The sequence below is a fragment of the Acyrthosiphon pisum genome, chromosome A2 (assembly GCF_005508785.2).
Source record: "Acyrthosiphon pisum isolate AL4f chromosome A2, pea_aphid_22Mar2018_4r6ur, whole genome shotgun sequence".
NCBI lineage: Eukaryota > Metazoa > Arthropoda > Insecta > Hemiptera > Aphididae > Acyrthosiphon > Acyrthosiphon pisum.
The window spans coordinates 12,319,485-12,334,446 of NC_042495.1; the positions used below are offsets into that span (position 1 = coordinate 12,319,485).

Here is a 14,962-nt window from a genome sequence, read left to right on the forward strand (position 1 = left end):
GGAATATTAAAAGTCATCTCTGGCATAACCTAGTAAACTTGTTAAGCAATCATAATCCGTTTTCAAAATTAAAATCCGTCAAACCAAAATACATGATTTATGTAATTTAACGGTCAATATTGAATATGTATTGGCGATTGAACGCTCATCAATTATTAGGCCGGTGAGTAGTGGATCTGTAACGGGGAACTCCTAATAATAGCGTCCGCGTTACATCTTATCACTTTCAATCGCCAATATTATAATATACATTTATTCCACAGATTTCTATATTGTAAGAAGTCTGTGAGTTATTCAGTTTATTGTATCATCTAGTGTGCATGCGCCGTGTATTCGGTAACACCCGAACAGCGCAGACACGTCTGACCGCCAGAACTACATCCATACTCCATCAGCTGACTGCAATTGTTTATGAAAAAAAGGTCTATGGCTCATTATCAGCCGCTGATAATTAGAGAGCTATATATATATATACATGGCTTTTATGAGTGATAACCACAGATATAATATATATATTATTTATTAGTCATGGTGATAAAGATAACCATTTAAATCGTGGTTCGTGGTGATAGTGAGAGGCCGCACTTCGCGGGACGACGTTCGAACCATGGCCAAATATATTGTGCAAATAATAATCATCGGCTCTCAAATAGTCGGCAAGGCACTGACCAAAGCTCTCAAACAGGAATACGCCGCTAGCCAGGAGGCCGCTCGCAGGGCTGGTGGAGGACGTGCCGGCGCAGCGCACGCCGCGGCCAATGCCAAGGCCGGCATCACGTTGGAGGAGGCCAAACAGATATTGAACGTCCGAGGTACGTGCCTTTGTTTTCGACCCTTTGGTTTGTTGCACAACATAAGTCCGGTATTTACCTTAGCCCGATAAACGGTCGACGGATCACCTTCACAGTGATACGATCCTTGTTTCACTCGTCCTGTTGTTTGCTCGATCAAATTTTTCCCTCCTGACAATCCGTCCGTATGGGATAGTTCACAAAATTAATTGTTTAAACTCAATGGAATATATGACGAGCAACTGTTGTCAGTTGGGTTTAACAGTAAGCTCATTCAGCACCTCATAATAGTGTGCCATTTTTATAGTAGGTACCTACATTTGACTGAAAAATCCAAATCTTCATGTTGGTTATCTTTCATTATTTCACATTTTCATACTTAATTACTTAAAATCCACCGTAATCTAGATATCAATGATTTTGCACCATCTTAAGCCAAAAAATTCACTAACTAATCATGAAAATTTTGTATGGAAAGCAACAACGCATATCCCTAGCGATTTGCTAAAAAAATAAAAAATAAACATTATATGATCTAGGTGCGTCACCCAGACAATCATTTAGCGAATTCCAACTTAAACAAAACAAATCTGTTCGGATCAGATCTTGAAAATAAATTTACAACTCATTTAAATATACCTATTTATAGTTAGCACTCTTCTTAAGTTAAAACTACCTAGCTTATTAAATACTCTATCAATGGTTCTCCCTATTCAACATAATATAAAACTCTCCGATATTCAATCTAATATTATCAACAATTTACAGAATAACAAATTTTCTGGACTTAATCAATACAATTGTCAATTACCAACATTCACTTTAAAATCTATTATTCTTCTTGATAACATTTATTGCACAATACTGTATGATTATGAAATGTTGTGTCACATCTTTTGTTTTGCTTGTTCAACGCAACTCATCCCACCCATTTGGAAATACTCAGTCATAATATTCTTCCAAAACTCAGGCAAACCTTCAGTTTCCCTCTCTCATGTTATATACCAATAAACCTACCCCCTCTTTCTAAAATTCTCTTTAAATACTTATAAAAATAATTTATCTAAGTATTGTTGGTAAACACTCAATTTGAATAAACATTCACGTCCCTAAAGTACACAGACAAAACAATAATACCATCTCATACATCAAACAAAAAAAAAAAATTGCTCAGCTGTCTTTCTTGGCAGGCAGTTGATCGTGTTTGGCAAGGAAGATTTTTATATAAACTTCTCTTCCTACCTATCTACACCATATTTCACCTTTCTGTACGAGTTATACATACTTACTATTATTTATCATGGTATCAACAACTAAAGAAAACTTTAAATTTAGGTAATGAATAATTATCCGGTTTGGCTGTGTATAGTAAATCAAGGAAATGTTGCCCCTTCTAAAATTATACCGCATCCCCCCTAAAAATCCTGCGAGTTCCCAAAATAAATGTGAGAGACACAAAATCAAATTCATACAGTAATTACAGTGCATAGGCGCAAATAGGGGGGGGGCTTTAGGGGCTAAGCCCCTCAAAAATGTCCATAGCCCTCCCAAACATTTCCTTCATTTTGTTTTGAACTTATTCAATATTATCAAAGTAAGGCCCTATTAGCCCCCAACAATTCTAAACGCTATTTGCGCCTATGTTACAGTGATAAAAAATTAACAAACAGATTCAAGTATAATTTGTACTTAAACTAAAAAAAAATCATATTTTTCCCTGTTTATGCATGTTTTATTTTTTAATTGGAAAAATATAATATTAGGTACTTTTTTTGCCATGATAAAATTAATTTTTACAATATTAGTGTTGTTTATGATATCTATTAATTTTTTAACCACAATTTTTCCATAAATAATTTTATTAGAACTTGTATGTACCACGAAATAAACACATAAAAAATATTATATTGCTAAAGGTTGAATTTTGTGTTAAATTTACACGATTACCATTACCCAGTTACTATAGATATATTTAATTTTTTAAGTTACAATTAATTATTTATTACCAAAATATTACTTATTTATATTTACATGTGTTTTATAGATATGACACAAGATGAAATCCAGAAAAGATATGAGTATTTATTCAAAATAAATGACAAATCACTAGGTGGTTCATTTTACCTGCAGTCAAAAATATACAGAGCTAAAGAAAGGCTAGACAAAGAAATTTCCAATAAGAGTGAAAAAGCATAGATAATCTAGAGTAGGTAACTGATATGTTATTTTTATGTGTTAATAAGCATGTATAATATTGTTGTAACAAAATAAAATGAATAAAATAAATACAATTGTTTTCTAATTTAGATATTTAGTTAATTGTACCAAAATATATAATATACAGCAAACCTGAAAATGTGAAGTGTTTTTTATATTATATCTGTGATGTGGTGTACAAGAACATTTGTTGTTTTATGTAGATATTAATAAGGTTGGGACTGGATTTAGGATTTATATTGAACTTGACATGTTATTACCAAGCAAAGAATTACAGTATTTTCAATTTTGTATTTAACTCTGGCTATCATAATATACAACAGGTGTCTCATTCCACCATTGGGTACATTTTGGAAGGAAAGTAGATTTGTTAAATTTAGCAAAGCACCGTAATCATATGTTGAAGGGGACAAAGTTCATGATTATATTATGATCACAGTTTTTATAAAAATAAATTATACAATCTATGTCCTGTAGAATTATTATTGCGTTCTGCTATGATTAATTAAAAACCGCAAAAGAATAATTGACCACATATTAGAATTTGGTAACAAGTAACAAATGTTTGTCAAGTTGAAATAATGTATACAAAATTGCAATTACTTGTGGGTGACCGTAAAGGCCATTTTAATCTCCTTGAATCAACAGTAAAACAGGAATGGACATGGTAATATTAAATTTGTGATATGTAAAGTTATTGATTTGACATTATTTTTGTTTAAAAATGTAAATACAAATATTATGTTTTATTTGTTTAAAACTACCTTCATTCTAAAAATGTTCCTTTGTGATACACACATTAAAAAGTATTTTATCATATCTTTTAATATTTAATATAAACTTAGTCACTGTTTTGTATTAATCCATTCAAGTACTTTTTGTATAGGTTTTTTTTTTTAATAATTTAAGATAAATGTATTTAAATTTAATGTTTATATTATATTTTGATTGCTAAATAAAACCACAGATTATATAATATTAAAAAAACTAACAATAAATTGTATGTGTAATTAATAAATAACTAAGGAAATTATGTGACACCTTTGGTTTTCTGAAATATGTTAAATTCAGGTAATCATATGTAAAATTGATTCAAAATTAACCATTTGCAAGTTTGATTGAACCTTAAAAGAATGGTTTCGTGTGAGGTATCTCGAGTACCTATAGATTTGATAGGTAGTATATCATAAGTACACCGGACTGTTAAAAATATAGTTATTACCTACCTGACACAGTAAGTCCCAAAATTTTTTTACCGTGTAATGCCTGAAAGTAACAAATATTTTAGTTTATTTTCTGAAATATCAAAAATACTCATATTTATGGTGATACACCTCTGGAACTGAGGTATAATCAAGTGTCTAATATGGTTAATTTAATGTTTATATACAAATACTTTTAAAAAAAAAATATAAAAAAAAAAAATTCCAATACATGTTCGTACTTGGATTTGATAAAACCTGGGTCACTATGATATTTTATAATTTTAGCACCCTAGTCCGGGAAGGGAATAGTTCAAAAATAATTTGGTTTTTTTACAATTTTACTGGTAGTAATTAAAATAGCAACACATTAATATACTAATTGTGTAAAAGATTATAATATAATATAATAAAGACAAACAGTGGCTTGGCGTGGCGCGTTGGCTGCTACCAGTCGCGGAATGCGACTGGGAGTAAGTAACGGCCACAGTTACTAGCTCCCAGGATGGGCGATCACCCGGGTTCATAGTAGTTATAAACCTTGCCGCACATATACGTGTTTGCTACCTACTATAACAACCGTAAAAAACAACCTACAGTACCAACCTTACATAGTTCATAACAGCTAATGGCTTTAGTCGCCTGGCTTAAGTTCATAAAAAAGAAATAGTATTTGTTTTTGTTTATCCCATTATCTGTAATTTCTGAATTTTTACAAGAGTAAATTATTATAATATTTATATGCTATAGAACTTTTGTGTTTTGTTTTGGGGAGGTTTTTTTTATACATTATAGTTAAGAGTTATTTGACTAGGCAAGACAATAGCCAAAAATAAGGTCGATGCTGATAAAATGATGCGCATTCGACCGGAATCGTATCGGCAAAACTGTAGTAAGTTTCAACAAAGCAAGCTTAATATATATTAAAAATAATTAATTTTAAATAATATAGAAAACTTGAACTTTAACTATAGTTTTACTTATTCTGCAAGATTGTTCATAGGTATTGCAATGATTATAAATAGTAAATACTAATATATAGGTCCTTACTCTTTAACTTAAAATCATAACTGTTTAAATTGCAATTAGGAGTATATAGATAAAAATGTATTAAATATAAATGTGATAGCTGCAAGTTAATTATTAAAATCAAGAACAATATATTTGATCAATCTTTAATCAAAAAAATGTTGGTTTAGAGTACAACAGTCAACTATCACTAACCATTTCAAACTGATAAAGATTCTATGCAATATTGGATAAGAGTAAAGAAGCAAGATGCCTCCACACTAACGTCAAACTGAACTATTAATTTAAAGCAATACTTAAATAATAAATATTATGTTTTTTTTAAGATAATGTAAATATATTGTAGTGAAAATAGTAAAATTATAATAGATTCAACATAATATGTGTTAGATTTTAGAACTTAAAGTATCTTAAATGTTTCAAACAATAATTATTTACTATTAAAAGAATTATTCTTTAGTTCATACTTACAATATTAGAAACTTCACTTAGATAAGGGATTACCAACTGCTGTGCCGTGAAATCTTTGAAATGCGTGGTGTAATTTTAGTCTTAATATGTGTAGATCGTGTAAGCATCGAGTGATAAAAATTTAAATTTCAAAGTTTTACGTTAATATGCCGATGATTATTCATGTTTTGGTATTACATGGAATAACTAGGTATTGTCCTTTCCCTATTTGTATCGTACGAAAAATAATATGTATTTATTTTTTTGTGCCGTGATAATGTATTATAAGATCAAATGTAGTCAAGTAAAATTACTGGGGAACTCCTGACCTAAAAAAACAACTTTTTATCCTCAATCCAAAAAAATGCCATCGGTTTGATTTTTATCTTGAGCTGATGAAGACTGTTTACAGAATGCTTTATTACTCACTTACTACTTAGACAAACAAAACCCTCAATTATTACACCTAAAAAGATTTGATATTTTCTTTAACTTACCAATCTAGCTGAGATTATATTTTTCTTTTGAAATTAGAGTGTATACCTTATAAATTGTCTGTTTAGGAGCAAATAAATTACATAGATAAATATAATATATTCAATAGCATTGCTTTTCGAGAAAAATTCTCTATACTCCACTTATATCTTTTAATTCAACGTTATTTGAATTAACTTGGTGAATATTACTTTCTTTTCAATTTATTAATATATAATTGGTCTAATACATTCTTTGTATGTTCACTCATTTCATGTTTTGAATGTATATCATTAATATTTTAATAGTAGAAGCAGCACTGGGTATTTCACAATATTATGACACTTATAGTTATAAAAAAATAGATAATTATTTAAAATAGTTATTAACTAACCAAGTGCATATAATCACTTAATAACCAGTGTTGTCTTAATGCGAAAGTTATTTTATTTTTAAATTTAGAAAATTATGACTTAAATGAGAATTCCAAGCTTATTAGTATCAATTGCAGTAAAAAATAACTGGTACTAAAATATTTAATTTTTAAAGGATATATCAAGGTATACAAATGAAAAGATTTTTAATTCTCCAATAGGTCAGAAATATTGTATTAGAAAATAAAAACATTTACAAAACAGGTTACTTCTTTCCCGCAGCAGCAGCAGCCTTCTCATCTTCTCGTGCGTATGCAGCCAAAAGTTCCTTCCTATTTTGTAAAAATCTTGCTTCTTTACGTTTCCTAGCTTCCTTAACCTTTTGACGTCTAGCTTCAGCTTGATCACTAAACAATTAGTTATACGTGAAATAATTATATATGCGTAACTAATACATAATATTTAAGAGATTATTAGAACTGTTGTAATACCTCAACATCTTGGCACGGGCCTTCTCTGCCTTCTTTTTGTGGATGAACTCCATCAATACACGTTTGTTCTTGAAAACATTACCCTTAGCCTTCATGTATAACTGATGGTAAAGATGGTTGTCAATTTTCTTTGCTTCACGGTATTTTTTAAGCAACCGCCTTAATACTCGCATTCTTTTCACCCAAAGGTCCTATAAAAATAAGATTAGTGAATGTCATTTAGAATTCTTAAAAATAAGATATAATTCATACTTTTTGAGGTGTTCGAGCATTAGCAGTACCCTTCCTTTTACCAAAACCACAATGACGACCTTTTCTTCTGGCATCTGCATTTTTACGTGCACGAGCCCTAGAGTGTACAGCTACTGGCTTTTTAATGATCAAACCATCTTTGATCAACTTACGAATATTTTGTCCTGTAATTTATTTAAGAAGCATTGATATACATTATACATATTTGGAAAATGATTTTGATTAAAGTTACTCACTGGAATTGGTGTTGGCAATTTCATTTATTTCGTTTGGATCCAACCATACCTTCTTCTTACCGCATCGCATTACCGAAGCGGCAAGCCTTTTTTGAAGCTTTAACGAACTGCAAAGGTAAAAACATAATGCAATATTTTAATTATAGAATGATACAGGTGTACATATAATTAAGTTACGGGATGATGAATATTGGATTAGTGAAAACTTCACTATGAAATTTAAACCTGGTCGCACTTATGACCGTGAAGCATCATCAGACGCATCGGTTTAATGATACACCGAAGCATTTAATGTATTGCCTCTGGTGCCTGGGCCTGTATTTTTGTAACAGGTGGTGATTTTCATAGGCGAGGGTCATTGTAAGAGTAGCTGTGTCACTCATCGACCACAAATGTCGAACCTCTATACAAGAAGGGGTTTAGGAAGGAAGGTTCGATCTCTTAACTCGTCGCTGCCGCAAACCATAATAATGCAGTATAGACACGCTTTACGATAGCGGGTCAAGCGGCAGGACACTGGGCATTAATGGTACGCAACGCGGGTTGTCCGCGACAAGCGATGGTCTCACACATGTGGCACAGGCCTGCGAGTCACGACCGAGGGATCGACGAACGACACAGGACGGTGGTCGAGACTCATTACCGCGAATAATGTTTAAACTACAAACTAATTAATTGAATTATCAACGGCGAACTTACCTCATTTTCCTGAGTTAACCCTAGCGCGACGCGAAACGAAGTTTAAAGAACGCCACACGGGAAATCAGAAACAGAGACTTCGGATAGTCTCTCTCGTTCGCGAGTGAAAGAAATACGATGTATGTGTGTGTTTATAACCTCAAACTGCATGGAGGAATGTCGCGAGCCAATGAGTGAGGCGGTCCTTGAGCGCTCATCACTCTCCTCCATGACGCGGTTACGGATGTCACCGTGGTCGTTTTTATTTATTTTAACCTATATCTTTTTTTTACGCCGACGACCGCCGTGGCGCCGTTCCCCGTGGCCCGCACATTTTAAGATCGCCGAAGTTACGAATTTCATCGTCTCCGTCGTTTACCACATTTTTCCATTGCCGTCACACGTTTCGTGTCCAACAGACTTAAAGTACGTTTTTATTTATAATTTATTTTGATAATGTCAACTATTCCGCTCGATTGTCGATAATATTCTTTGTCATCGTCGTCGTTCCGACCCGCGCGAAATTTTACTCGTCCGTCTTGCACACGGAACTTCGCGAGTCTGTCAGCGCGTCGTACCCGAATATTAGGTACGCGTGAATGACTGTCGAATTTCCGACTTGTTCTTGTCGGTCATAATATGTGCGTCTGATTCTTCTGCTCGACCAGAATAACCGAACATTTATTCTGATCACTAGGCATGTCCACGAATTGTGTCCCAATACGAATAGTTTTTTCAATAAGATGTGTCGCCACGATGACCGTAGGATTGTTTTAGTACGTAGATGTCCTATTTGGCCGTCGGTTTCATGTCTACTACGTTCGTTGGTATACGACCACAATGATCTTTGGTATACTAACGCCAGTTTTGATGACGATGGTATATTTTCATAGTTTTACTTTTGCATTGCCTTATGCTTTCTTATATTATTCAGCATGCACTGAATCTAATATAATCTTAAATTCGTAAATAACTTATTTAAAATGGTAGGCAGGTAGATACTCAAACTATTCGATTATAATATTAAATACCTATGTATATTCTGCTGTTCTCGCTTATAAGTCATAATTCATTCTAACCGTAAATGTGTAAGTGATGATAAATTATCACCATCTTTCGCCTGAAAGTTTATGATGATAAAAATTTTTAATTCTGATGACACTATTTACAACTTAGGTATGTTTATAAAACAAATTTAACCTGATAATATAATTTTCATTCAATTAAATTTCTTATGATGATTCACAATATTTTTATACCATCTTTCGGGTCTGAAACCTGATGCTAATGTGTGTACTGAAATAAATTGATTGATTTATATAATTTAATATGTAATACATTTAGTTAACTTACCTATTTAAAGTTTGGTAATTTCATTATAAATTATATAGGTATCGTACAAATTTTTTTGAAAATATGATAATAGCAAATTTAGCAGACTCCTCTGATTGAATATTTCAATATAGGAAGTGGCTATTTCCGCGTCTGACACGTATTTACCTATTTTCATGTCCTGTATAATATCATTGTTCAGAAATTTGTAACTTAGTATAATAAACGGATGTCCGGGGACATTGCTTTGTAGCCACAAGCTTTCGTGCCCATCTGTACGTGCAATTTATTTTATATTATATTAAACCATATTATGCACCTTTGTTGTACTAAATTATAGATTTATTTTTGCTAATGATGAATAATTTTAATACCATCTTTCGGCTGATGATAATTGATGAGTTCTATTTTCTGAGTGCAATTTTAATTATCAGTTTCATTTGTGTTATTTTATTCAAGTAAAATAAGGATACAACTTAATGACTTACTCTTTATGTAGATATATATACAATACCTACCTATACATTAATCATTATCCATATTATATATAATTATATATTGATTTATTAATTAATTCTTTGTATTTAGCAGATTTATCTGATTGAATGTTTCTAAATAAATATCTGATCAGAAATTGGTAACTTACTGCAAAAGTATAATAAACGGATGTCCGGGGACATTGCTTTGTAGCAACAAGCCTTCAAGCCCATCTGTACATTACAATTTATTTTATATTCTAATAGACCATATTATGTACCTATATCATACTAAATTATGGATTGATTTTTGCTAATGATGAATAATTTTCATACCATCTTTCGGCTGATAACAATTGATGAATACTTTTTTCTGACTGCAATTTAAATTATTAGTTTCATTCATATTTTTTTTTTCAAGTAAAATAAGAATATCACTGACTACTTATTCCTTTATGCATGTTTATTGTGTACATTAAGTGATCATTATCCATTTGATTTATTAATAAGAAAATTGATTTTCTATATCTGGCAGATTTATCTGATTAAATATTTTCTTAATGAAATCTCTGATCAGAAATTGGTAACTACTGCAAAAGTATAATAAACGGATGTCCGGGGACATGCTTTGTAGCAACAAGCTATCAAGCCCCATCCGTACATTTGATTTACGTCATATTAAGCATCGTTTTTTGTACTAAATTATGCATTGATTTTTGCTAATGATGAATTATTTTAATACCATCTTTCGGCTGATATTAACTGATGAATATTATTTTCTGACTGCAATTCAAAAGCTTTGTTTTATTTTTTTTTTCTTTAAGTAAAATAAGAATACCACTGATTTCTTATTTATTTATTTATGTCTATGGTATACATTATGTAATCATTATCCATTTGATTTGTTAATAAGCAAATTGATTCTTTATATTTGGCAGATTTATCTGATTGAATGTTTCTTAATGAAATCTCTGATCAGAAATTGGTAACTTACTGCAACAGTGTATTAAATTGATGTCCGGGGACATTGCTTTGTAGCAACAAGCCTTCAAGCCCATCTGTACATTGCAATTAGTTTTGTTTTATAATAAACCATGGTATCCTTAGGGTTCCCTACATCGTAGGTACTAAACTGTGATTTCATTTTTGTATATCAATATTATAAGAAAGCAATTAGCAAAATGTGTTTATTTATTTAAAATATTGTGAATGTTCTCGATTGTAATTTTTTATTATTATTATATTATAGAATGCGTTACGTGGCTGCATATCTTTTAGCTTCCTTGAGTGGAAAAGAACCATCCAGTGATGAAATTGAAAAAATCCTTAGTTCCGTTGGTATTGAATCTGACTCTGCTAAAGTTAGTCTCATTGTCAAAGAACTGAAAGGAAAGAATGTTGATGAAGTTATCGAGAGTGGTAAATATTACTGATATGTTTTTTAATTTATTGAAGACAATCAAACAAGTTCAGTATTTAGATACATGACTCTTAGAGTTACTTTTTAGATAAGTACTCATTTTATATAATATTTAGTTTTACTTTTTAATATATCTATATTTATATTAGTCAATTTAACACATTTTATTGGTTGTAATTTTATATGAAAATTGATAATAATATTGTTCTTTTCAAAATGCATTATACATGTAACATCTAGAATGAATTTCTTCTGTTTTATTTAATTTCAATTAATTTATAAGAATTGTTCATTATTTATCACTTTAGTTTTTAATTTAAATAATCCTTATTTGTTATTAAGTGTTAAAAGGTTGTTCTTGAAATAATTTTTATCTTGAAATTATAATAATAATAATAATTTTTCTCCCTAAATATTAGTTTTAGATTGTAATCCATTTTTTTATTTTATATAGGTAGGTCTAAATTAGCCAGTGTACCTAACTGGTGCAGCCGTAGCAGCTCCTGCCGCAGCTGGAGCAGCACCGGCAGCTGCTGAAGAGAAATGTGAGTTTCTTCTACTAATAAATATTTTTGTCATGGAATAGTAAATGTATATCCTATTTTTATTATTATAGCCGCCAAGAAAGAGGAAAAGAAAGAAGAATCCGATAATGAATCTGATGATGATATGGGCTTTGGACTGTTCAACTAAGATTAAAATGTAAGTGTTAAATCTATACATTATTTGAACACAAACTAAAGTAATGCAGGCTCCAGCGGGTTATTGCTTAATAACATTAACCTTCCTAAGGGTGTGCTAAAAAAATTGTTAATTTGATTGAGATGGGCTATATAATTATATATTTGCTCTATTAGGCAAATTTGTACATATATTGAAATATATACTCATGTGATGATATACATTTTTGAATACATTCACTTAATGCCATAAACTTATTTTTTTAGTACAAAAATTGAAAAATTACAATCAGCAAACTTGCAGATTTATGTTATAGTACGGAGGTATTCAAACTTTTTCATCCCACGGCTCCTTTCAGTCTTCACAAAATGTTGACGGCTCCCAAATTGTTAATGACAAAAAAAATCAAAATTTATATGAATGTAATTTATATTTTATAATTTATACCAATTATTTGTTTACCATAATATTCAATATTGCATATATAAAATAATTATAAATAAGTAGTTATTGTAGAAAAAATTTTAATTTAATATTTTATGTTTAATCTTAGCAAATATAAGTCATTAAAAAAATAAATCAATATTACTTAATACTTTGTACTTTTGAACACGTTAATAGTCAATGGACAAACACAACTCAGGACTAGTACTGGCAATTATGACATACACACTGATAATTTAATGACATGCTATAATAATAATAATAATAATAATAATAACAACAACTATTATTGTAGACAAATTAACATTTCCCAACCAGTGTGCCTCAATGATAACAATAAACGTTTTTGTAAAATATATATTGGTTTTCAATTATAGGACGTGTCTCCCTTCGACAACTCTAGCGACGCACAGTTTGAATACCTTTGTTATATGATTTATTATAACAATGGATCTGCTTGTTATATCTATTTTAAATTATTGTCAGTCTGGTTTGATATGGTCTTTGGACTGTGTTCAACAAAGTTTAAGATGTAAGTGCAGGCTCCAGCGGGTTATTGCTTAATAACAGTAACCTTCCTAAGGGTGTGCTATAGAAATTGTAAATTTGATTGAGATGGTCTATATAAATATATATTGGCTCTATTAGGCAAATTTGTACATTTATTAAAATATATTCTTATGTGATAATACACATATTTGATTACATTCACTTTCTGCCATAAGCTTATTTTGGTAATTGAAAAATTACAATCAACAAACTTATATATGATATATTATATATGATATACTTATATATCATATTTATGCTATGGTGAATTAACATAACATGTATCCGCTTGTTATATCTATTTAAATTATTGTTAGTGTCTTGTTTGATATGGTCTTTAGACTGTGTTCAACGAAGCTTAAGATGTAAGTGCAGGCTCCAGCGGGTTATTGCTTAATAACAGTAACCTTCCTAAGGGTGTGCTATAGAAACTGTAAATTTGATTGAGATGGTCTATATAAGTATATATTGATTCTATTAGGCAACTTTGTACATTTATTAATATTATATTTATAAACATTCACTTTCTGCCATAAGTTTATTTTAGTAACTCAAAAATTGAAAAATTATTATAGCAAATTGGAGACTTATATTATGGTAATATACCATAATCATGTATCTGCTTGTTATAGCTATGTTAATTTATTGTCAGTCTGTTAGTCACATGATATGGTTCTAATAAAATTATTGTTTTATTTTACAGATTCGGCTGGATTTTTTTGTATTTCAAAAACCTGATGGTTCAATAAAACAAATATTTTAATTTTTTATTCTAATAGTTTTTATAACCTTACTATCTTTTCCAAATTATCCTAAGTAATTGATTGGTAAAACTGTTCACATTTTGTATGTATATAGTTGAACATTTGGACAATTTTAATTTTCAAGCCATAAAAATAAATTACTAAATTATTTTAACTATAACAATGAAATATTTGAATGGTTTATGAACATACTCTTGGGCTTAGTTTGACCGGCTCTCGGTATAGTCCTTATTATTTCAAAATTGTTCTGGGCATTAAGTAAAATTATTTTTAATTAATTTATATACAGTGAGACTCGATATTATTATGTTACTCTTTAGATCTTAACACGTTTGCTGCGTATTATATTTGTGTATACTTGTCGTGACGCTGAAAAAATTATCCTAAAAAATTGAAAAATTAAAACATCAGTGTATGGCTTGTACTTATTTATGTAATAATGCTTGAAGAAGACTGACGAAAAACAAAAATTTTAATCGTAACGCGGACCAAATTGTAGTCCATTAAATAATAAGGTACATGACGCTAATTGGCATCATCCGCAGTGAACGTGTTAAGTTAATTAGGATAATACGTTTGAAGATGAAGAAAAAAAATTGTCGAAATCATCAATAATACAAAATGTTCAAAAATTAGATAACCTCCGTTTTAATTTAAAAGTAAAAACACTAAAACAAAATAACTGTATTGTCAATACAATAAATAATTTACATAAAATAATTATTCTGTAGAACACCAAGTAATTGATAATTAAATGTGGCAAGTTATATTTAAAAACAATTGACATCTCATCACTATTTAAGATATTTTGGTATATATTAAATTGTAATATTTGTGTTACTCTACTCGAACATAATTTATTTAATTCAAGGCATTTTATTTAATATTTTATGCAAAATTTTTTTCTACGCTGCCTAATATTTATTGTAGAACTTTCTTTGTTAAAATACAACTTAAAAGGTACCATTGGCAGTGCCTCTACTGCTCATCAGCTACCTGGTACGATTTTAAATTGGTTTAACTAAAACTCAGTGTAAAAGTATAAATTTGTTAAAACCTTTTAAGGGGTTTCCAAGTTAAACAACTATTATTTTAAACCTAA

At 30.2% G+C, this 14,962-nt stretch overlaps 3 protein-coding genes and 1 non-coding gene across 4 annotated transcripts; 3 read left to right on the forward strand and 1 right to left on the reverse strand.

The window, feature by feature from the left end:
* The first annotated feature begins 456 nt into the window (after positions 1-456).
* Positions 457-3,147, forward strand: LOC100165834 (mitochondrial import inner membrane translocase subunit TIM16-like). Its single transcript, NM_001162748.2, is given in 2 exon segments — positions 457-812; positions 2,836-3,147. Coding segments are annotated over 2 exon segments (357 nt in total). The 5' UTR covers positions 457-607; the 3' UTR covers positions 2,988-3,147.
* A 3,604-nt stretch (positions 3,148-6,751) lies between these two features.
* On the reverse strand, positions 6,752-8,300 carry LOC100165109 (ribosomal protein L19e-like). Its single transcript, NM_001162733.2, is given in 5 exon segments — positions 6,752-6,944; positions 7,029-7,219; positions 7,281-7,444; positions 7,517-7,623; positions 8,216-8,300. Coding segments are annotated over 5 exon segments (609 nt in total). The 5' UTR covers positions 8,221-8,300; the 3' UTR covers positions 6,752-6,802.
* Positions 8,301-8,472: 172 nt separating this feature from the next.
* On the forward strand, positions 8,473-13,866 carry LOC100144894 (ribosomal protein P2-like). Its single transcript, NM_001126192.2, is given in 6 exon segments — positions 8,473-8,620; positions 11,252-11,421; positions 11,877-11,903; positions 11,905-11,967; positions 12,039-12,124; positions 13,800-13,866. Coding segments are annotated over 4 exon segments (336 nt in total). The 5' UTR covers positions 8,473-8,620; position 11,252; the 3' UTR covers positions 12,116-12,124; positions 13,800-13,866.
* Positions 10,314-10,384, forward strand: LOC115034372. Its single transcript, XR_003839737.1, has one exon. It is a non-coding gene; the product is annotated as a small nucleolar RNA Me28S-Am982 (small nucleolar RNA).
* Positions 13,867-14,962: the final 1,096 nt, after the last annotated feature.